The sequence below is a fragment of the Quercus suber genome, unplaced genomic scaffold (assembly GCF_002906115.3).
Source record: "Quercus suber isolate HL8 unplaced genomic scaffold, Cork oak 2.0 scaffold_553, whole genome shotgun sequence".
NCBI lineage: Eukaryota > Viridiplantae > Streptophyta > Magnoliopsida > Fagales > Fagaceae > Quercus > Quercus suber.
This window is the reverse complement of record NW_027070001.1, coordinates 84,004-108,565: the sequence shown is the minus strand read 5'-3', so window position 1 is coordinate 108,565 and position 24,562 is coordinate 84,004. Positions and strand designations below refer to the sequence as shown.

The window sequence follows — 24,562 nt, the reverse complement described above, 5'->3', positions numbered from 1 at the left end:
TTATATGTTCATAAAAAAAAAAAGAATTATATATTAGATTTAAATATAGAATAAAATTCAAATGTAATTTAAATTTACATATTATAAATAACTATGCCAGTAATCCGTGCTTGCTTTAAAATTTTAACATATAATATAATATATATATATATATATATAAAAGGGACGGACCAAAAAAAAAAAAAAAAAAATCCACCACCCAGATATCGGTGAGATTTTTAATGTTTAAAAAAATAGTATCGATGAGATGCCATTCAATTTGTCACGTTGTAACTGTACTATTTTAATTGAAACGTAAATGCTGCTGTACTATCCAAGTATTATATTAACAGTAATTTCCAATCTTACCCAAAAAAATAATAATAATAATGACATTAAATAATAAGTAATGAATCAAGAATTCCAGTTAGCTCAGTTAGTAAAGTTTCTAGTTTCTCAAAAAAAAAAAGTTAGTAAAGTTTCTCATATTTGAATAAGAGATATGAATTCCGTATTCGCTTATACCAAAAACCGATCAATTCATATTTTGATTTGATAATAAAGAACTATCATCAATAACAGACTATATATATAAAATTATCTTAAAAAAATCATGAGCACCTATTGACTACATCAGGGGTGGCGCTCTAGCCAACCCAGAGGGTTCAAACTTCAAATGAACCCCTGACTTGGCCAATATTTTTTTTTTAATATATATAAAATTAAAAAAAAAAATTGATTTACCTCCAAAAATAAAATTTTGAACACTTTGACTTTAAATTTTGTTTAAACCCTATAGAAATGAGCTTGAATATGATCATCTTAGTTCTATTTTCACAATATTTTTAACAATAAATTTATAATAAAGGTTAAGTGGCAAGTTGTAACTGGTTTTTATATAAACCTACAACTTACATCACTTTTTTACATTCCTTTAACAAATTGCCACCTAGATTTTGCTGTGAAAATATTGTGTTAAAAACACTACTCTTAAAATTGCTCATTCATTAAAAATAAATAAATAAATAAACATTCTCTCTAGAAAATAAATAAATACACTTCAAAAGCAAAAACTTATATCAATTATTATTTTTTCTTAGTTTCATGTTTACTCCCAATTCTACTTCTAGGCGTTTTACTATTCTTTTTTATCATATATTTTTATATAATTGATATTAAATATAGTAAATTATTATCAATTTTGACAAAAATATATGATTAGTTAGTTAATTATATTTATTTGTGCATTCAATGGTAGTTGTCTTACCAATCTTTAAATTAATAATTTTTTTAGACTATATGGTATAAAATATTTAGAATACTATTTTAGATTACTGTATATAATATGAAAGTTGTATATACAGGAAAAAAAAACAATTTAGTTTTTACTCCCCACAACAAATTTCTAGTTCCGACATTATTGACTACTCTAGAAAATAATCATTGAGCTGCCATTGGACTACATGACATTCGATTCTAAATATAAAAAAAAAGTAAAAAAAAGAAGAAAGAAACAAAGAAGAAAGATGGCATCTTAAGACTGTAAATGAACCAAGCCGTTTATGAACAACTCGAGCTCAACTCGTTAAAATGCTCATTTATGTTTGTTTGTTTGTTTATAAATAAGCCAAGTGTGAACCTTAGTTTTAAGCTTGTTTAATAAACAAGCTGATCTTAGCAAAAAAATTTGTTCCTGAACAAGTTGGTGAGCTATAAAGCTTGATATAAAATAATTCAAGCATATAGACTCATTTATAAGTTTACATGTGTTTGTTTTTTTTTTGAGAAAGTTTACATGTGTTTGTTAAATAATCTTATTACACATATCTTAATAATGATATGGCCAACATAAGACCACTACCCATTACCTTATTATTATTTTTTTTTCTTCCCTCTAAACTGACTAAACACTACTTTAGACTTTAGTTACATTTTAAAAAAATAAATAAAAAATAAATTTAAGTGAGCCAAGTATGATTCTTCCCCATCAACCATCTAATGTAAAATTATGAAACATGTTAGTCTTTTCCCATTTATAATAATTACAAATAAGTATTTTTCTAGTTCTTCACCATCTAACATGAATGTAAAATTTCTATTTTGAACAATTGTTGAAATTATAGACAATGAAAGATGAATGAACAGATTTAACTATGTAAAATTTAAATTTGAATAATGGCTAATCATAAGTAGATTAGAGCACTCACAGCAGTGATACTATATCGGTATATTGGTATATTGTTATATTTTAGCTCCTCAAATACCAAAATTATGCTCTAGCAGTGGAGCTAAACTTTTATTTTTTAGCTTCATTGCGACAGTGCACATCTATAGATAGATGTCACTGTTCATGAGAGCTAAAAAAAAAAAAAAATATATATATATATATATATATATATATTATTCTACCCAATGGATTAAAATAATAAAAAGTCTCTCTCTCTCTCTCTCTCTCTCTCTCTCTCTCTCTCTCTCTCTCTCTCTCTCTCTCAACGTCTCCGACCCATGCCTTCGCCAGCCTCAACGTCACCGGCCCAAGCCCCAAGCCGCCGATCCACGCCTTCGACCTATGCATCCACCCAGTCCTCCATCCTAACGCTCACCCAACACCAATCAGACCCATCTGCCTCAGACCCACTTCTCTTCCACCGATCAGACCCATGTCGACACTATCCTCCCCAAGCCGCAAGCCACCGCTGCCGCCCATCTCTCTATTCTCTTTGCTGTGATTAAGTTTTTTTATTTTTTAATGTATTTTCATATGGGTTTGGTGGCTCATATAGGTTTGGTGGATGTGATGGTGGTGGTTGATTTTGGCTATGGTAGTGGTGGTGGATGATTTTGATAGTGGGTTTGTGGATTTTGGTTGTGGTGGTGGTGGATGATTTTGGCTTTAGCAGTGAGTTTTGTGTATTTTGGTTATGAGTTTTGTGGTTTATGGTTGTGGTTGTGGTTGTGGCAGTGGTAGTGGGTTGTGGTTGTGGTTGTCATGGCTGGTAGTTTGTGGTGACTAGTGGTGATGGGGTTGTGATTGTTTTTTTTTTTTTTTCCTATGTTGTGTTGTGGTTGCCAAAGTAGAGTGGTGGTTGTGGCCGGTGGTGGTGGTGGTGGTGGTGGTGGTGGCTGTGGCTGTGACTGATGGTAGAGGTGGTTGTGGTTGGTACTGTGGATGTTTTTTGGGTAGTAAGATATATTATTTTATTGTATGGGATATATTATTTTATTGTAATGTTTATATTATTTTATTGTGTTAAAAGTTAAAATAAATCCACTACTACAGCATGTGTGTAGGTAAAATAGATAAAATAATTTTTGGTGAAATTAAAAAGCTAAATTTTTAGCTCCACTGCTGTGGATTCTCTTAGAATCACGATATAATGAGTATTCCTTTTTTTTACTTGATTTTGGAGATTTAAGCTTTTTAATAATGTAATTTCTTATATCTCAAGTTTGAAAGCTTAATCTGAGATTAAGTTTGAACTTGATGTCAAATTTGAACTTGGCTTAACTAACTAATCAAGCCCAAAACTAAATTTTTTGGCTTTACCACAAGTTTAAGCCCAAACATTATTTTAGGCTGGTTACAAACTCAAGCCAGGCCTGAATTTTGACTTTTTCTAACTAGTAAAGTTTGAATACGACAAAACTCGGTTCGTCACAGCCCTACATCTTATTATGGTTATGTTAAGGAAAAATTATTTTATTTTGTGAGTTTATTTTTGCTTTCGTTTCATCAGAAACCCAACAACCTTAACTGGATAACTTCGACAACTTTCTCGGACAGATTGGACTTTACGTCATAAGAATACAAAAAGTGATGGGTCCCTACTAGACTACAAGCAACGTGTTTAATCATTTGGGTAGAGGCGTTTTTTTTTTTTTTTTTTTTTTTTTTAAATAAATAAATAAATTATAATTACAGTAATGAGAGGACAAATTCAAACCCTTTATAGAAGAGATCATTAACATATTTCTGATTCAAAAAAATTCTTTGTAGAGTAAGAGAATCTTACTTGAGGATGCAATCTCTTGTGTCAATTTATTGGTCTTTTGATTCTTACCCTTTTTTTTCACGTAGCTTTCGCCTTTTCTTGTGTTTCTATGAATTTTATTTCATGGAAAAAAAAAAACTGCCAATAAATAAATAGGTGTAAGAGTGTTGGGTCATTGACATTGGTCCAATCTTCCTGTGAGAGTTTTTGGTTTGAATCTACCAATAATTGTAAGAAAAATAAAAAATATCAATAAGTCTGAGATTTGTTTTAACTTTTGTCCGAGATAATTGGAACTTCATTAATGTAAGTTAATGTCAAGAATAGAATCTTCCTAAAAAAAATGTCAAGAATAGAATTATTTACTTTTAGTATATATGTATATATCATTACTAAATTCCAATCACCCCTCTCGTCGTAAGAAAACATTTTTTTTTTTTTTTTTTTGTCAAGAAACTCGTTGTAGGAAAACATAGATTAATAAAACTCACATTTTTTTAGGCTTATGCCCTTTTACTAAACCCAAATTTCCTAATAATGGTTGATTTTGATTTCATATTTTATAAATGAGATACAATTGGAATTTATAGTAATTGTTTCAAGATAATTGCATTCGATCATCGTACCAAGATATCAATTAATTTTTAATATATACAAAAATTCAAACCAAGCCTTTTATTTTACAACAGGTAAATTTACCAATTAAACTATTTTATATATATATATATATGTGTGTGTGTGTGTGAGTGACGAAGTAGGAGTAGCTACATTCATTATCATTTGGGATTTGGATCCTGGGCCAAGCAATTACTATATTTGTGTGAGATGTAAAACTTTTTTATATTTTTTGAGAAAGGTGTAAGATGTGAAACTTAGAAGGTGAAAAAAGAAAAAAGAAAATAAAAGTTAAATTACTAATTCATTTTATTTGACGGCTGCTATTAAAACTGATTTTTTTTTTCCTTTTGATTTCAACTGTAGATATTATATAGAATCGGTATCCATTTATAACTTTCTCTTACCCTACGTGGATCCCACAGTTGTGTGGGACCCACCCAAGCCTTCTCCAATTTTTTTATTATTTTCTTGAGCAATGCAACAGGCAAAGACAATTTTACAATATTTTTAAAAACTGTTAATATGACAAATTTTTATTGATTTTTATATAAACCTACTATTAATATTACATTTTTATTTATTAATAATTATTCACCATATCAGTAGTTTGTAAAATAATTTAATATTTTAATATTTTTCTTTTTTTAGGTGACATTATCTCGGTAATTAATTATTATTAGTTCCCATCTTTTTTATTTTTTGAGACAAATTATTAGTCCCCATCTGAGCCACTACTTATATCAAATTTTCACTTACTAGTCACTCACTATATCAGTGGTTTGTAAAATAATCTATAAATCTAATGTGAGGGAAAAAGCCCAAAACTACCTAACGGGCCCGGAATCGCTTGTTAAGGACTATTGCACTTCCAAGGATTAATAGATGGTTGGGGCGGCCCATCTAAAACAGAAAGCCCAGAAGCAGAAGGGGAGTGTCGTCCGAAGAAGTCACCATTTGTCCGAGGAGTCTTGCTCCTCAGCTATGATGAGCCTTGATCAAACGAGCGTGTGGAGGGTCCGACTAATCTTCCCAACGGTCTCAACGGCAATGATAGATCCTGGGTGGATCCGGAAATGATCAGAGCTAAAAAATATATGAAGGAAAAGCTAGTACCACCGCATTTAATGCGCTGCAACAGCTTTTTGGCCACATTTATGTGGAGAAGACCCCTGAACAGTGCAACCTCAGCTACCGCCACTCACAAAGAACTAAAGTAGATACACGACGTGACATGCACTCGAGTGAATGCGTGGATGAAAAACAAGTGGCCGATGGAGATGGTAGGAAGAGATGCTATATAAAGAAGAAGGGTCCTTGATAATAGGGGATCGGGAAAAAAAAAAAAAAAAAGAGAGAGAAAAGCTTCACTGTATCTCTGAATATTGTAATCACGGTTCATTCAATAAAACGCCTCTTCGGACATTCATTCATAGAGTTATCTAAGTTTCAGTTCATGTTATCATCACTGCACGTAACCTAGCCAACTGTTCTGTGCTTCATATCCAGCCCAGCTCTTTCAATCCACTCTCTACAAATTCATTGTTCTGAGTTCGTTGGGCCTATAACCCATCTCTTTTGGGCTTAGGCAACAAAAACTGACCCTACATCTAATATTAATAAAAAAGTAATATCAATAATAGATTAAGAGAAATGTTAATGAGTGTCATTGGGGCATTGATTAAGAATCCATTTTAAGAAAGTTTTGATATCACTTTTATGAAAAATGAAAAAAGTTGTCAAAATATTAATTGTTTTTTTCTTTTTTCATAAAAACTTTATTTAATTAAATTGTTAATGAATACCCTACAACACTCATTAACATAACCCATAGATTAATAAGAACGGCCTATAGGTACAACAATAATTTACATTTACTCATTATTGACATCACTTTTACGCGCACACTACTGCCCCTCTAAATTAGGAAAAATTTGCATTAAATATTGTGCCTGATTATTATACTTTTATACCGTTTGGTAAGTCAAACCTGCTCTAAAGAGAATCTTCTTCAAAGTGCAACCTTAGGGCTACCCCATTTTTCTAATATCTACATCTACCTTGAAATAGTTCTTTTCCCTATCTGACATCAAACTTTGGAAGGAATTAGAGTGTAAAAATAGTTCCACCCTCTTTACAAGAATTACTTGCTTCCAAAGTCAAAGGTGGTCTAAGCAGAAACCATACTTCATTTAGCCCAATTGATAAGTTCTCAGTTCTGACACTTTTCCTGAGGAATTTCCATTAGTTTGAAAATACCCAGTTCAGGAAAAACAACTCAGGTCAGAGTTTCTATTTTACTTTCAATCTTTCCTGACTAGTTATAGGATACCCAAGTAAGGAAATACCATTTTTTAAACTGGGATGGTGTTGTTTTTCAAATATATCTAGTGCAGAAAACATAACACAGATTCCAGGAATCCCAACTTTTCCTGAGGATATTCAAAAAAGTTTGATATTTACAGATCAGGGTGTTGTTTTTTTGTGTACACTTGTATCAGCAGGAGTGATGATGAAGGAAGAGAATCTTGAAGAAGCCTCTGGTGATACTGTGGAGGAACATGAGTCCAAAAGGGGATTTTGTGGTTGTTTCTGCATTCCGATCCATTGGTTTAAAATGCTTGCCACTGAAATGCATTGGAGTTTTGTACTTGGGGTGGTGGTTGTTTATGGAATAAGTCAAGGATTGGGTGGAGCTCTTAGTCGTGTAGGCACAGAGTATTACATGAAGGATGTTCAAAAGGTGCAGCCTTCTGAAGCTCAAGTTTACGCAGGAATTACTTCCATTCCTTGGCTTGTCAAGCCTCTCTGGGGTCTTCTTACAGATGTTCTCCCAATTTTTGGGTATCGAAGACGGCCTTATTTCATTTTTGCTGGTAACTGACACATCATTCAACTTTCTCTTACCCCTAAAGTCAATATTGAATATGCAATTTAGCTTAATGGGATCTCACTGATACATTCATATCTGCATCAGAAGTGTCAAATTTGAACTACGAATTTTTAGCTTCCAAATAAACATTCATTTATATACTATAATTAATTCTTCTAATGATTCTGAAATAGTCCAATAAAGCTATGAAGGTAGATAATCTGCATTGATTAGTTTTTCAAAGTAGTGTCTTTTTTTTGTTTCGCATGTGGGCGTTGGTGTTGTTAGGACTTAGGTGTTTGAGTTCCTTATCATATTTTATGTGGAAGCATTCACTGGATTTTATGCAAAACAGGTAAGAGATAAAGTGAGGATGGTGTGAGCAGAGTTACTTTACCTAATAAGCAAGATCAGTTAGTAATGAAAGGTCAAATAATTTTATATTTAGATGTAATGGGGTCTGATGTATGAATGCTCCAAGAAGATGGACTTTCAATTGTAAATGTGAGACACAGAAAGTGGGTAGATGCTGGGTAGGAAGTATTTTTGGGTAGGAGCTGATGGTAGGAGTGAATTTCATGATTCTGGAACTGAAGTAAAGTAAGGAGAACATTCTGTCTGGTGAGGGATTAAGGTAAATGCTTTGCAACACCACAAAGAATTGTTACTGTACTTAATTTAGTAGTACATGAAGATTATATATGTTTTTGCACTCATCATATTGTAATATAAGATGGACCAGCTTGTAACAAATTGATGGGTTTTATGATTAATTGCAGACAGGGTATTTCCAAATTTAGTTGGCAATACTTGATGAGAAGTTCAAGAGAAATATTTCCTTTCAAAACAATGTATAGCTTGAATGGAACACATTCTTTCTAATAAATAATTTAGACAATGGATTAACCAAGTAGAATTTATTGTTATTTTAAATGCAGTTTTTAATAAGTAAAATGATTTATTTAATAAAAAAGGAAGCAGTTTGAATACACAATATGTGCACCAAATTACACCTGAAGGATTACAAACTTAAGTTCAAAGAATCTATAAAACATTGGATGCTCGACACCTTAAAACGTTTTGCTATTATGCTCATGCCAAATTGCCCACAAAAAACACAACAAAACTGGTATTATTCTGTGTCTTCATAGTTATCCTTGAAGAGATGGTCTTTTACTTCTGCCTTTTTGGGGATACATGCACATGCATACCTTAAACGTATATTCTCACTCATCCTGGGGTCCTTGCATTAATCACGAGGGTTCATAGTCATGACACTATCCCCAGAAATTCCTATGTTATGAACCACTTGTGTTGCATATTAAATTGCATCTGTTAGATTGCATTGTCCTTATAAAGTAGCATCCGGGGCTTAGCATCTTAAGACATATTTGGGGAATCTGACATTTACCATCTCTTTAGGCAAAGAAAGGTTAAAGGTGTAGATTGTAAAAATGCTTTCCCTTGTCATATGCAACTGCATACAATATTAAACATATCTACAATTTGTTGTTGTTCCCTATTCACTAAAGTGGTGTAGGTGTCCATCATCAACATGTTCTCTATTATGTCCAAATTGGAGGGTACTACAACTTCTAGAAATCTTAACATAGCTTACAAAAACGAGAGAGGGCCCTAAGGCAAGAGAAGAGAGAACAACTAAGGTTGGCGATAATTATTATGGGAAAAAAGAAAAACAGAGAGAAGAAATAGATATTGGTCCAATTTTGTCCCAATAGAGCAGATAGATTTAAATTACCCGTGAATCAGACTTATACATTTGGATTACTCGTGAATCTGACTTATTTTGTGATTAGAACCATAGTCTACACTTTGAGGCATGTCATATTGACTAGAGAATGAATAGAGGTTTCAATTATAACAAAACTAACCTTATTTTTTGCCTAATAAATAGATGTTAAAATGCCATAGTGTTACTATGCTGAAGGAACTTATTTCAGAGGGTTTAAGCATCCTTTAAATCACACCACAGAAAGTACAGAGCATCCAATACCTATTCTGGTGATAAATCTTTGTTTAGTATATGAGGAAAATCTCTTTTGCATGGATCTCTACCTATCGTTTAGGTGGCCCAATTAGACTGAGCAACTAGTGTTGGAATTTCCACTTTCCCTAAGTGGAAATTGTAGTGACAACAACATCTATATTGTGGAACGTAAAATATAGTTACTTCACATTATTAAAATATAAGGAGAAACCTAAAAAGGGGAGAGCAGAAAACTAAAATTTGAAAATTTTGCAGTTCAATTAAGTTTTGCACTTGCTTCAAATGGAAGATGACCACATAATCAGGAGTAATGGAATCTTATACCTGGTTTGTCTTTAAGTTATTAATCCAAAATTTTGTCCTTTATTTAGCTAGTAACCTTACAGGCTGGACCTAGGTGTGATGGCAAGTGCCTTCCACCAAAAGCACTTTTCATTGAAAGTAAGGTTGCCTACCATGACCTTTCATAGACCTCACAAAAGTGGGAGCTTTGTGCATTGGGTACTACTTTTTATTTTTTTTTATTTTTTTTTTACTAGTAACCTTGAACACAAAGGATTGACACAGTTGTCTCATTAAATATTTTCTCTCATGTTCATTCAGGTTTTCTTGGTGTGATCTCCATGCTTTTGTTATCATTGCATGAAAAGCTTCATCTCGTGTTGGCCCTAATGTCACTGACAGCAGGGAGTGCTGGGGTAGCAATAGCAGATGTGACCATAGATGCCTGTGTGGCACAGAACAGTATAAATCATCCTTCTCTTGCAGCTGATATGCAAAGCTTGTGTGCCTTGAGTTCCTCCATTGGAGCGCTAGTAGGATTCTTCATGAGTGGTATCTTTGTTCACCTCATAGGCCCTAAGGTTAGCTTCATATCTTCAAATTTAAAAACCTTTCTTTATCTTTCATATCTTCTATTTAAATTTATGATTATATTTTTTTTTTAAAGATTTTTTTTTTCTTTTCCCTTGTAGGGGGTATTTGGTTTGTTGACAATCCCAGCTGGACTTGTATTTTTAATTGGAATTCTGCTTGATGAGCCTTATATGCCCAACTTTGATTACAGACAGGTATTCTTTGGCTCCTGTTAAATCTAGAATTCCTTTTAAGCTCATGGTCTAATATATGTATGCTGGACTCAGGTAAACCAGAGGTTTATTGATGCTGGCAAGGCTATGTGGACAACATTGAAATGCCCAGACGTTTGGAGACCATGTTTATATATGTACATATCTATTGCAGTGAGCTTGGATATCCATGAGGGAATGTTCTATTGGTACACACAAGACTCAAAGGATGGTCCCTCTTTCTCCCAGGTAATTGATTTAGCAATTATCTTTTCCTGGACTCCTAGTCTTGAAAACTTTTAAGGGGGACCCAAAAACCTTGAGAATCCTGATTGTGAATTATATTGGCAGTTTGAGTTTGAAATATGGGATGAAGTCAAAGGAGTTGCTAAGCCATAGGTGAGAGTGGTTTCCATCCAAAATTCACTCTCAGCTATGGCTATTATTCAGAGTATAGTCCAGTATATTTTCAAATGAATATGAGCATACATGATACACACTAGCACGCATAGAGATGATATTGTATTGTCTGGGTGTTTCACACCATGAGACATGATTGAATATATGTCCCAGTGGTTTGATTTTAAGTTCCAATGTAGTGCACTAGATGCAAATCTTGCTTAACATATTTGGCTTATAATGCAGAGAACTTTGTGCGGTGCTAGTAAAACTTATGTCTTATGATTTATGCAGGAAACTGTTGGTTTTATATTCTCNTTTGATTAAGGCTACAATTAATTATATGTTGTGTTAAATTATTAGTTAAATTCATTTATATGGTTATTATATCTATCAATGTAATATAAAATTTTTAATTTAATTTAGTTATGTGAATGTATTGACTAATATAATACAAATCATGTTATTTTTCTTCTTAAGATTTAATGTTATCCTTCATTGATCAATGAAGTCCTATAGTTGATTTTAATTAAAGATAAGGCAGAGCAAGTGTAACTTTTTCTCGGTTTTGTCTTTGATCAAAATGCCGACGGGATTTGATGTTTGTGTCGGTGGATCATGGTCTCATGGATGTTACAACCTTTGTATGTACAAATCGACAATACAAAATTACAAATGCTTACATGAATTCAACGACTTTTTTATCTTGAAAACGAGGTGTCTACTACTCTGCTTTTGGATTGTACTAGAACCACTAGTAGTTTTCAATTCAAGTGAAACGTTTATTATATGATTGGGCCACCTAAATTATTTTCTAAATTATTGTTGAGACCACGATCTAAAGTGTCAATTAGATAAATGTGATATAATTTTTTTTAATCTGAATATAAGATATCTATGTCTATTCTCTTACTAAAAAAAGGAGAGTTGAGGTGCTTGTTTGACAAAACAACTTCTCAAGTGTTAAAACGACAAACCCAGCAAAATGAAGTTTGAAGCTTAGCAGATACTTTGGAACTCTAAAAACATCAACATTTGATTGAAATTACTTAATTGCCCCTACCTTCATTTGTGAGCTAAATAAAAAGGGCCCTTATTCAGCAAAAAAATAAAAAATAAAAAAGGGCCCTTTTTAGTCTTTTTTCTGTCATGTTCATAGTGCTGGCTGCCAGACATGTATTGGTACTTCAACGTTTTTATCCTTTAAAATTTTAAATTAGAAGAGTTAAAAAGCGTGGATAGTTTCGTCATTTTTGCTCTACCTTTCTTGTTTTATTTCTTTGCTTGAGGTGTTTGACACCCAATTAGAAGAAAAATTATAAGGTCTTTATGATGAACAAGTGATGTGGTTCACTATTCCAATAAAAGACTCACATTTGTTTAAAATTGTGGAGTTTTAAATAAAAACTAAATACTAACTCAGCAATTTTAAATAGGTGGAAGTCTTTTACTGGAATGGTGAACAAATGACTTGGTTCACCATGAGGATCTTATAATTTCTCCAACTAGAGATAAGAACAAAAAAGAAAAGGGGGGTCAGCCATGACCCATGAGTCAACTGCTTCCATCATAAGAGAGAGAAAGAGAAGAAATAAGAAAAAGAAGAAGGTTGGAGAGAAAGAAAGTTGGATATTTTGTTTTGGTTTAGCTCATTATTATTATTATTTTTTTTTTTTTATGGAAGTATATTTATCTTATTTAGATGTCGCTTCTGCACATGGGTTTATCTTGCATTTAAATTATTACTTTCTGGCTTGCTCCTTTTTTTTTTTTTTTTTTTTTTTGTGAGAAAGTCTTGGTGGTTTGTTTTAAAAAAGATGGAGATTTGTTTTTGGTTTAGCTTATTCATTTCATTTCATTTTTTTTTATTTGATGAAATTATATTTGTAGGGACCCGATTTGGATTGACCCTGAATACGAATGGGTTTTCAGCCCAACCAGCCTAAACAATAAATTTATAGAGAGTGGATTGAAAGGTTTAGGTGCTGGCCGTCGATCACCATGCATGTACTTCTCTTATAAAAAATGCTAAGAGTGCATTTACAGATGGGGGACGCTCCTCGGCCCGTGCCGAGGAGGCCTTATTGTTCTCTCTTTTCCCCCCCCCCCCTCTTTTACTTTACTAGCTTTTCTTTTATAGTTTTCATCTTCCTATCCCCTCCTTCCATCTGTTGATCATCTATTTACCTTTTTTTCTGGCCGTCCGTCCCATCAGAGGCCTTATCGGTACTCAAGTGGTTCACTCTGATCAACGTTATCCTGCCAAGGGGTTACCTCCCCATTAATGCGGCCAGGGGGGTTAGTTGAATGCATTAAATGTGAGAGTGACAGCTTACTTTGGGGTTAGTCTCTCCCAAAATTACCTTCGTCAGGCCGAGGATAAGGTGGTCCTCGGTGTGGATTGGGAAGGAAAGGCTTTCCCTCACCTTGGCCCTGAATAGCCTGTGCTCCTCGGCCTGGGCCTTGGGCCTGCTACATGATGGGCCGAGGCTATCAGGCCCATGGGCCCACAATATTTATTTCATTTAGATGTAGCTTGTTCAGATGGGTTCATCTTGCATGTGGATTATTATGTTGAAGGTAATCATAGATTTGAAAATATATATGAATATTTTGAAATATTTAATAGTATAATTTCTAAGTAATCCAATAATTAAATAATTATAAATAAATTCTATTTCTAACCTTAAGTGTAATCTTTTTACTGGCTAATACGTGCTCTTGCATTTACTTCAAAACTAGTGCTATTAAAACAATAAGAACTTTCTTATCAACCAGCCAAAAACACAATACTCCATTTTGGGAACAGTTTATTTAGTTTTTTTTTTTTTTTTTGGCTAAAAACTAAATAAATTGTTCAATCATATAATATACATGTGCTAAAGTATATTTGTACTTTTGAAAATCGCATCATTATATAATATTATATAATATAAGTTAGGTTTAGAAACTGTGGTTGTGCCAAGTGGCTACTCTCACTGATTAGTAAAATAATTTTATATTATTTGTTAAGATATATTTCCACAAATTAAGAGATAATATTAAATAATTGTTTAATTTAGATAAAGCTTTATCATTTAAATTTCAACAAATTTAAATTTTATTCAAAATAAAATTCTATTATAAAAAACTCTAAATTTAAATCCAAAACAACAACCCATGTTTTCTTTCTAAAAAAAAAACTACGTTTTGGCTTCTACACTAACTAAAAGTCTATTATCAATATTTTAAGAAGAACTAATTAGTAATCCAAGACTTTTCGATATAATCTCTCTTAATCAATTAAATCTCACACAATACACCTCACGTTGTTGTATTTTTTTCATTTTTTTTCTCAATATGCAACTTACGCTTATGTTTTAATCTAATAAATTCATCTTGCTTATTGTTATTTGCTTCTGAATTTGCATATAGGATATTATGCCAAAAGAAGTTTACTATAAAGAAGCAAAACAATGGACACAAGTTCTTGGTTTTCTGATCTAATTTTAAAATTTTGTATTCTCACTAATTAGTAAATTAATTTTATATTATTTTTTAGGATATATTTCATCAAATTAAGGGATAATATTTAACAATCATTTAATTTATGTAAAAATTTATCATTTAAATTTCTAAAAGTCTATTATAAAAAATCCTAAACTTAAATCCCAAACAACAACCCACTTTTCTTTCTCAAAAAAAAAAAAAAAAAAAAAAACCCAACGTTTTGACTTCTACTCAAACTAAAAGTTTATTATCAAAAAATTCTAAACTTAAATCCCAGATAACAACCCATGTTTTCTTTGTGTATGTTTTGATTTTGGGTTTGGTTATTATATTTAATTTGTCAGTGTGTCGATTTTTTATTTATTTATTTTTTTTAAGTAGACTATCACTAGGAAAATTTTTGTATTGAGGAACTATTTTGTTTATTAATGTTTGTGCTAGCTAGAGCATAGGTTAAACATAACCCAAATAGGAATGATCAAACTCATTCCATATCTCATATAAAGAAATTAGCACAAAGCACAAAGAGAATTTTCAAATAAAGTCCAAACTCTAAACAATTAGAACTTAAAGCAATTTTTTCAATTAAAATTATTTACTTGTATATTTTATAATTCATTATTACTATTTATTTAGTAATTTTTTTTAATAATTAAAAAAATAGCTTACATATGAATTTTCATCAAGCCGTGCATCACACGAGAATAATACTAGTGTGAGAAAAGTAAAAAAATTTGAGATTTAAAAAACTACACATAAAAGGTAAAAACCAAAAATTAAACTTATAAACTCTAGCCAAATAGACACGTACAGACAGTGAAATGGAGGCAATGTAAACAATTACCTCCACCTTTTACAACCCAAAAAATAAAGCTTAATTAGCAGACTAAATTAAAGACATGGGAACAAAATGCCAATACACAACTCAAGACAAAAATAACATGAAAGTAATTGTTTTTTAGCCTTCTTTAGTGTCAGCAATGCTGGCCTTCAGTCCAGAGAGATGTCAGAAGCTTCAATTGTAGACCAAGCTCGAGTGAGTTGTCCTTTGTGGTTCTTAGCTATGGATGCCAAACATATATGATTGGAGACAAGATTCATCCACAAAACTCATATAAGCATCATTTCCCTAGCTAGTGTCATTGAAGAAATGTAACAAATTATGGGTTCTAAAAATAGGCATTCTTCTTATCAAACTGACTTTGTGAAAATCGGTATCCTTTTTTCTTTTTTAGCTGAAAGACAGAGAGAGAAAATCCTATATATGAATGTGTGTGAACATATATTGCATCTTTTAGGCACGACTTAGAATGAATTCACTGTTTTTTTTTTTCCTTTTTTTTTTTTTTTTTTTTTTTATGGGAAACGCATAAATTTTATTAGGTACTTTCAAAAGAAAATACATAATGGAGAAGAACTTGTTCTAAGAAATAAGAATTCTCTTCCATCCAAGTAGAAATTAAAATCAACCATGCCCTTAGCATGTTTAGCTAAAAGATGAGTTGGCCTATTGCCTTGATGGCGTACATGGGAGAACGAAACTCTATGAAACTCTCCATAGAAAGCCTGCATACCCACGATCAATGAATCCATAGAAGTAGAAGCTGGAGACAAACCAGATAGTGCCTTGTGGATGATGAGGGAGTCTCCTTCCAAAATAAAATCTTGACTACCTATATCCTTTGCAAACAGCAACCCTTCTTCAAAAGCCTTCGCTTCAACTTCCACCACCCGAAATGGTTCATTAATTCTCTTGCTTATAGCTGCTGCAACACGTCCCTGATCATCTCGGACCACTACTCCAATTCCCACAGCCATATTTAGTTTGATTGATTAGAAAACAATTTTCGTCATTGCTTGTAGTGAAACTTGTGAGCATCAATATTTTCTTTTGAAACATACTAAATGCTCTTAGCAATTAATATGGGAAATGAAATGAAATTTTTTTGTATGCGTTGGTTTCATGAGACTTGTGGGGATTGATAATCTGACAACCCCGGCCCATCTTATATCCGGCCCAAGGCCCATGCCAAGGATCAAGGAATGTCCGAGAAGGAACACAGGTAACCCAAGCTGCCAGGAAACATCGCCGAGGACGATGTCCTCCTCGGCCAGCCGAGACCGTTGGGAGAAGAAGTAATCAGCCACCAAGAACAGCCTTCCTGAGCATCCAAAGAGAAAGGGCAAGTGCAACGTGTTAGCCATAGAAGCATGGTGGAGGAGCAAGTTTAGGACGAACTGTCACCTCCACATTAAATGTCCACAACTAACGTTCTGGCCGTATTAATGAGGAGATGACCCCTGAATAGCACTGCCTTGGTTGCCGCAACCCACAGGAAGGATGGAAAGGCAGCTGATGGGACAAGCACTCAAATAGCGGCCTAGATGATCAACAAATGTAGGGGTAGGATCAGTTGAGGAGGGATATATAATGTAAAGAATCCCTCTAGATGAAGAGGAGGAAAAAAGGAAAAAGAATACGGTAGCAACCGGTATTCTCCTAGAAACTCTTGTAACCAATCACGAAGGAAGTAATAAGAACCGCAAGCTCCTGAGAGAAGAGCCGAGGAGCACCATTGCGTATTTTAACCCACGTTCATGCCATTCAATCCACATGCAACCAGGCCTGGCCGTTGCATCCCTCACTAGGGCCAAATTCTTAAACCCGCTCTCTACAAATTCATTGTAATGGGCCAACCGGACTTGAGTCCACTCTCTCAATAGTAGAAGTGCTCAAATTCGGTCCTTACAAGACTGACTAAGGAGATATTGTCTCTAAAGAAATTGATGTAGAGAGTTTAATACAACGTTCCCTACAAAATGCTAATTTCAAAAATAAATTTTAAAAACAAGATTTTAGAGCATTACCCTACAAGCTTGTGGTTTTTTTTTTTTTTTTTAAATAAAAAATAAAAATAAACAATAAGAAAGGGCAAAGTCAGTACCCTTTTAGAAAAACATTCTCCAACATCATGGAGAGTAAAGTAGATTCTCAATTTTGTCACAATTCGTCTCATTTTCCAAGTCGACGAATGGTAGTTTAACCATTTATTATTAACTATGGGGCCAGTTATATAAGGTGGTATTGGTAAGTTTGCAGGTAATGGGCCTGCGGCCCAATGGCCCAATCCGAGGACAGCAATCCGTTCGAGGATGATTTAATAAAAGCATGATACGACTAATATAAGAAGGAGAGCCAAGGATTGCACATGAGAATCCAAAATATGTCCGAGGATGAGATTCACCTCGGAACGATAGTCCGAGGTGGATGTAACTATCTGATTACCCTAGGTAGTCCATAAGATTGAATTATAATTGAGAAACGGATATGGGATAGTTCAGGCAACAAATATCTTCTGACATTGCTACCTCCACATTAAATGCTTCCCAGCTAACTCTCTGGCCGCATTAATATGGAGGTGATACCTAAACAGTGATCAAACAGTCTTATAATGGCTGGTTTAAGATTCTAGAGAGGGGGGGATAGGACAGAAAGGAGTTCCTACAATAGAACCTACACGTGTACGGCGAAAACAAAGGGAGGAGCATAATATATAACATAAAGAGGAACAACATTATAAGGGATAGAAAGAAAGAAACTAGAAAAAGAGAGGCTTTTTCCTATCATTTAGAGCTAGTTCTTTCACCCACTCTCTAAAAATTTATTATTTGGGCTTGTTGGACCGTCTTTCCTTTTGATTTCAGAAGGCTTTTCCAAATTGAGTCCCTACAATTGGCGCCGTCTGTGGGGAGAACTTGGTCTATTTTGAGGGAAAGGTCAGTGCGCAGTTGAAATGGAAGAGGGAGCACCGTAACAACTAGTAGTGAACCCACAATAGACAGATGTTAACCCCCACCAAGCAGAGTCCAGGGTGTCCCATCATGACAATCCGTTGGTAGTCCATGAACAAAGGGGGGATCGCGAGGGAAGTGTATGGACAACCTATACTGAGAGAAGTCATTCTCGGAGCAAAAGCCACATCTCCCATGTAAAGAACGACGAGGACATGCAACGTGAGATAAACAAGCTGAGAAGGGAATTGCGACACGAGCGACGAAAGCGTAGGTCTTACCACTCCAGACAACCTTCTGAAGAGTCAGATGACACCAGTTATAGGTGGAGGTCGAGAACTCCGCCCAGTGAATCTTTTTCCTACGAAAAGGAACACCACCACGGGCAGGGGGACAAGAGCCCATCTCGCCGGGGGATGGGGAACGACGCTTTGAACCAAGCTTTGAGTCAAGTTTCAAAATCACCCTTCACGCGACGTATCGAGGATGCAGATCTTCCTCGGCGATTCCATCAACCCACGTTTACCATTTATAATGGTAAGACAAATCCAGTGGAGCATATCAGCCATTACAGTCAAAGAATTGTTGTTCATGCTAAGGACGAGGCCTTGATGTGTAAGGTTTTCCCATCTAGTCTGGGCTCGATGGCGATGAGATGGTTTAACGGTCTGAGAGCAAATTCCATCGGATCCTTTGAGAAGCTTACCAAGGCTTTTGGGCCCCACTTTATCACCTGCAGGAGAGTCTCATAGCCCTTAGGCTCGTTACTGTCCATGTCTATGCGCGAGGGGGAGACCCTGAAGGCCTATTCTGATAGATACTGGGAAATGTTCAACGAAGTAGATGGGGCCTATGACGACGTGGCCATTAACACTTTCACAGCTGGCCTACCAACCGAGCATGATCTGAGGAAATCCCCGACTGGCAAACCTGTTACCAATGTGCGCCAGCTTATGGATCGGATTGATAAGTATAAAAGGGTAAAAGAGGGTCAGATATGGGGTAGAGGCAAATCCAAGATAATCCCTCAGGAAAGGAAGGATTTCAGGTCGGACCGGTATAACAATAATCGGCCTCGGAAGGATTTTGGAGGGCAATCAGGATCAACTAATTCTCAGGTGGTTAACGCGGTGTTCCGAGAACCGGTGCAACGGGTTCTGGAGAAGATAAAAGACAAGCCATTCTTCAGATGGCCCAATAGAATGGCAGGGGATCCTGCGAAATGTAATCGAAACCTCTACTGCCAGTATCACCAGGATTATGGGCACACTACTGAGAATTGCAGAAATTTATGGGATCATTTGGATCAGTTGGTCCGAGAAGGAAAATTGACCCAACTTCTGCACCATTCCAGTGGTCGAGGAAGTCAGGCAGGTTCGACGTTCTGGGGAGATGCTTCTTCAAGACCCCCCTAGGTACGATACATGTTATATTTGCCGCCCCGAGTAGAACCGGATCCTGCCCTTCCAAAGTGATGTCAGTGTCTCATTGTTTGGAGGAGGGGTCCGATTCAGTGTCAAAGAGAGCCAGGTTGGAGACATCGCTAGTGTTGGGCTTTTTAGAGGAAGATAAGAAGGGAACCATACAGCCACATGATGACGCTTTGGTGGTTATACTAAGGATCGGGGGGTATGACGTCAGAAGGATGATGATCGACAAGGGTAGCACAGCCGAGGTGATGTATCTCGACCTGTATAAGGGGTTAAATCTAAGACCCCAAGACTTGACAGCTTATAGTTCCCCATTATTGAGTTTTGAGGGTAGGTTGGTCATTCCAATGGGCATGATTAGATTGCCTGTGCAGACTGGCTCAGACGTGGTGGAGGTGGATTTTATTGTAGTAGACGCTTTTTCTCCGTACACTGGCATTTTGGGTAGGCCTCGGCTACATACTTTGGGAGTTATCTCTTCTACATTGCATCAGAAGGTGAAATATCCATCGGGAGGCCAGGTGTTGGAGACATTTCAACCACGGCTGAGGATGATTTATAGCAATCAAAGTCTCCGACGACCCTTTCCTGCACGTTCGCTGGGGGAGTGAAGTGTGAAAGTTTGGAAAAGGTGAGTGTTGAGGATGACCCAGATAAGTTCTTTCAGGTCGGAGCGCAGTTACCTGTGGCGGAGAAGGAACAATTAGTTGAAGTTCTTAGGAAAAACGTTGATGTATTTGTATGGAATGCCTACGAAGTACCAGGGGTGGACCCATATTTCATTTGTCACCATCTGAATGTTAACCCCTCTGTTATTCCAAAGAAACAACCACCTCGGCGTCCGTCCAAAGCACACGCCGAGGCCATCAAGGACGAGGTGACCAAGCTCAAACAGGCAGGGGCTATCAAGGAAGTATTCTACCCTCAATGGTTGGCCAACACGGTCGTGGTGAAAAAGAAAAATGGAAAGTGGTGCATGTGTGTAGATTTTACAGACCTTAACAAGGCCTGTCCAAAAGATCCTTTTCCTATGCCCCGTATAGATCAACTGGTGGATGCAACGGTCGGCCACCCTCTAATGAGTTTCCTAGACGCCTTCCAAGGATATCATCAGATCCCACTAGCAGTAGACGATCAGGAAAAAAATGCTTTTCTCACTCCCATTGGAAATTACCACTACAAGGTAATGCCCTTTGACCTGAAGAATGCAAGGTCTACTTACCAACAGATGATGACAAAGATGTTTGAGCCACAGTTGGGCAGAAGCATTGAAGTTTATATTTATGATATGGTTGTGAAGAGCAAAGTTATGACTGAGCATGTGGCAGACCTTACCAATACTTTTGAAATTTTAAGGAAACACAAGTTGAGGCTAAACGCATCCAAGTGTGCATTTGGAGTGAGCTCGGGGAAATTTTTGGGTTACATGGTGACTCACCAAGGAATTGAGGTGAACCCTGATCAAATCAAGGCCATAAGTAGCTTGCAAGCACCTCGGAATCCCAAGGAGGTCCAAAGGTTGACTGGGATGACCGCTGCTCTGAATAGATTCATTTCTAGGTCGGCGGATAGGTGCAGGCCTTTTTTCCTTTTACTCCACAAGTGGAAGGGATTCGAGTGGACAAAGGAATGCACTCGGGCATTTCAGCAGCTTAAGGAATATTTATCTCGACCACCAATTATGTCTAGCCCCGAGGTGGACGAGGTCCTTTTTTCCTACCTCGCGATAGCCACTTACGCGATTAGTTTCATTCTGATACGGGTAGATAATGGCGTACAATGGTCAGTCTATTACGTAAGCAAATCGCTTCACAAGGTTGAGGTGCGTTATCTACCGTTGGAAAATGCCATTTTGGCAGTGGTACATGCTACAAAGAAACTTCCCCATTATTTTCAAGCGCACACTATGGTTGTCCTTACCCAATATCCGCTCAAAGCAGTACTTCGGAGTGCAGACTACACAGGTAGGGTTGCCAAGTGGGGCATAATTTTGGGGGCTTTTGATATTAAATACATGCCTCGCACCTCTGTAAAGGGTCAGGTTCTCGCTAATCTGGTGGCTGAGTTTTCCGAAGGCCCCGAAGAAATAGAAATAAGTTCACCGGATATGGATGAAAAATCGGTTAGCCTCATCTCCGTGCAGCATGCCCTGCCCTGGAAAGTGTATATGGACAGAGCAGTAAACCAGCGTGGGTCAGGAGTGGGGCTAGTTCTGATGTCTCCTAAAAAGTTTGTTATCGAGAAGTCTTTGAGATTGGGATTTTCAACTACTAATAACGAAGCAGAATATGAAGCTTTATTGAATGGGATGGCAATGGTCAGGAAACTAGATGGAAAAGCAGTGGAGATTTTCTCGGATTCGAGGCTGGTCGTGGGTCAAGTTAGAGGTGAACTGGAGGCTCAGGACCCTAGAATGTAAGAGTACTTGAGCCAGGTTAGACGTATGCAAGTAAATTTTGAATGTTTTGAAGTAACCCATGTTCCTAGGAGCGAAAACGCTCATGCAGACTCTTTGGCTACCCTTACTACCTCCTCGGCGAAAGATTTGCCCCGAATGATAACGGTCGAAGATTTAAACACTCCCACCCCAATAACAGGAGACTCACTCCAGGTTAATCAAGTAATCTCGGCGCGCAGTTGGATGCATCCCCTGTTGCTATTCCTTGAGAAGGATATACTGCCCGATGACAAATCAAAAGCTGAAAAGATACGAAGGAAAGCCCCTCGGTTCTGGCTGTCCGAGGACAAAAATCTATATAAACGCTCCTTCTCTGGGCCATATTTGCTTTGTGTACATCCTGAAGCATTGGAGGCGTTATTGGAAGAGCTACATAAAGGAATTTGTGGTAGTCACACTGGAGGGAAGTCTTTATCTCATCGGGCGATTACCCAAGAGTATTGGTGGCCAGGTATGCAAAAAGAAGCACAGGAATTTGTTAGGAAGTGTAACCAATGTTAAAGATTTGCACCGAATATCCATCAGCCGAGGGGAGTCCTTAATCCACTTTCTAGTCCTTGGCCTTTTGCTCAGTGCGGCTTAGACATCGTGGGTCCTTTCCCTAAAGTGGTTGGAAATAGGAAATATCTGTTAGTTGGCACGGACTATTTTACGAAGTGGGTCGAAGCTGAGCCTCTGGCCAATATCAGAGACGTAGATGTCACGAAGTTTGTCTGGAAGAATATCATTACTCGATTCAGGATTTCTTAATCTCTCATCTCGAATAATGGTCTTCAATTTGACAGCAAGGCTTTCAAAAAGTATTGTGCCGATCTGGGGATAAAGAACAGATATTCCACTCCGGCCTATCCGCAGGGAAATGGGCAAGCTGAGGCGGTTAACAAGGGTTATAGTTGGTGGGCTCAAGAAAAGATTAGATGATGCAAAGGGAAGATGGGTGGAAGAGTTGCCACACGTCCTCTGGACATATCGAACGACACCTAGACGGTCGACAGGAGAAACCCCATTCTCAATGACTTATGGGGTTGAGGCTGTGATTCCTCTTGAAGCAGGTTTTCCCACCCTAAGGACCAGTACCTTTACCTCGGATGGAAATGATGAACTGCTGAAGAAAAATCTAGACTTGATAGACGAGCGACGAGAGAATGCGATGGTTCAATTGGCCTACTACCAATAGAAGCTGAAGCAAGGCTATGATGCAAATGTCAAGTTAAGGCTGTTAGCCCCAGGAGACCTGGTATTGAGAAAAATCTTGGGAACTACCAAAAACCTAGCCTGGGGAAAATTGGGGCCCAACTAGGAAGGACCATACCGTATCACATCTGTAGCGGGGATATGTGCCTATTATTTAGAAGATTTAGACGAAAAAACTGTACCCCATCCCTGGAATGTAAGTAACCTAAAGAGGTATTACTATTAATAAGAGCAATTCTGTTTTACTTCCACTTACAATTTGTCCTAATTCTCCAACTTATACTTATGACATCTATTGAAGTATTAAACAGAAACTAAGTTATGTCAGGTCCTCGGACCACAAACTTAGTGAAAATTAGTACACTATGACATCCATTGAAGTATTAAACAGAAACTAAGTTATGTCAGGTCCTTGAACCACAAACTTAGTGAAAATTAGTACACTATGACATCTATTGAAGTATTAAACAGAAATTAAGTTATGTCAGGTCCTCTGACCACAAACTTAGTGAAAATTAGTACACTATGACATCTATTGAAATATTAAACAGAAACTAAGTTATGTCAGGTCCTCGAACCACAAACTTAGTGAAAATTAGTACATTATGACATCTATTGAAGTATTAAACAGAAACTAAGTTATGTCAGGTCCTCGGACCACAAACTTAGTGAAAATTAGTAAACTATGACATCTATTGAAGTATTAAATAGAAACTAAGTTATGTCAGGTCCTCGGACCACAAACTTAGTGAAAATTAGTACACTATGACATCTATTGAAGTATTAAACAGAAACTAAGTTATGTCAGGTTTAGAGTAAAAGAGAAAGTGCGACAAATCATCCAAACAACAAACTTAGTAAAAGTAAGTGCTTCTTAACTGGGATCCGTGCAATTAAAATATTGTATCCAAGCAAGTCACATGAGCATCACCTAAGGTGGTGAAACTTGTGATTAAGGTCTACTCTGTTCTCTAACTAGTATACCTAATAACGAATCTTCCTTTATAGTATCAAGTCCGCTTCTCACGCGATCATATAAAAACAAAAAATATTTGCCCAGAAAAGTGCGCAAGTGACGAATAAAGTCATAGCATTCTTTATAAATGTTTAAAATAAATATATGCATCATATTCCAAGTGTCCTTTAAGAATAAATAAAACGAAAAATAACTAGAATTTAGCTAAGTCAACTATGGCTTTAATTTTATTTGGAGCTTGGATTGGGGAGCTTTGCTAGTTGCTGGTGGAGGCACATCTTTTTCCTTCTC

At 36.1% G+C, this 24,562-nt stretch overlaps 2 protein-coding genes across 2 annotated transcripts; both read left to right on the top strand.

Annotated features, from left to right (window-relative positions):
* Positions 1-6,585: 6,585 nt before the first annotated feature.
* On the top strand, positions 6,586-11,259 carry LOC112031066 (probable folate-biopterin transporter 2). Its single transcript, XM_024063744.2, has 6 exons — positions 6,586-6,868; positions 7,091-7,462; positions 10,070-10,329; positions 10,441-10,536; positions 10,609-10,782; positions 11,227-11,259. The coding sequence occupies exons 2-6, from the start codon at positions 7,096-7,098 to the stop codon at positions 11,257-11,259; spliced, it is 930 nt and encodes a 309-aa protein (XP_023919512.2). The 5' UTR covers positions 6,586-6,868; positions 7,091-7,095.
* A 7,727-nt stretch (positions 11,260-18,986) lies between these two features.
* LOC111999952 (uncharacterized) lies at positions 18,987-19,628 on the top strand. The gene has a single exon (XM_024032058.1). The coding sequence runs from the start codon at positions 18,987-18,989 to the stop codon at positions 19,626-19,628; it is 642 nt and encodes a 213-aa protein (XP_023887826.1).
* The last annotated feature ends 4,934 nt before the right edge of the window (positions 19,629-24,562 follow it).

Excerpts from the sequence above, each read along its gene's own strand:
- LOC111999952 (XM_024032058.1), top strand. The coding sequence starts at position 18,987 with ATGTCTATGCGCGAGGGGGAGACCCTGAAGGCCTATTCTGATAGATAC.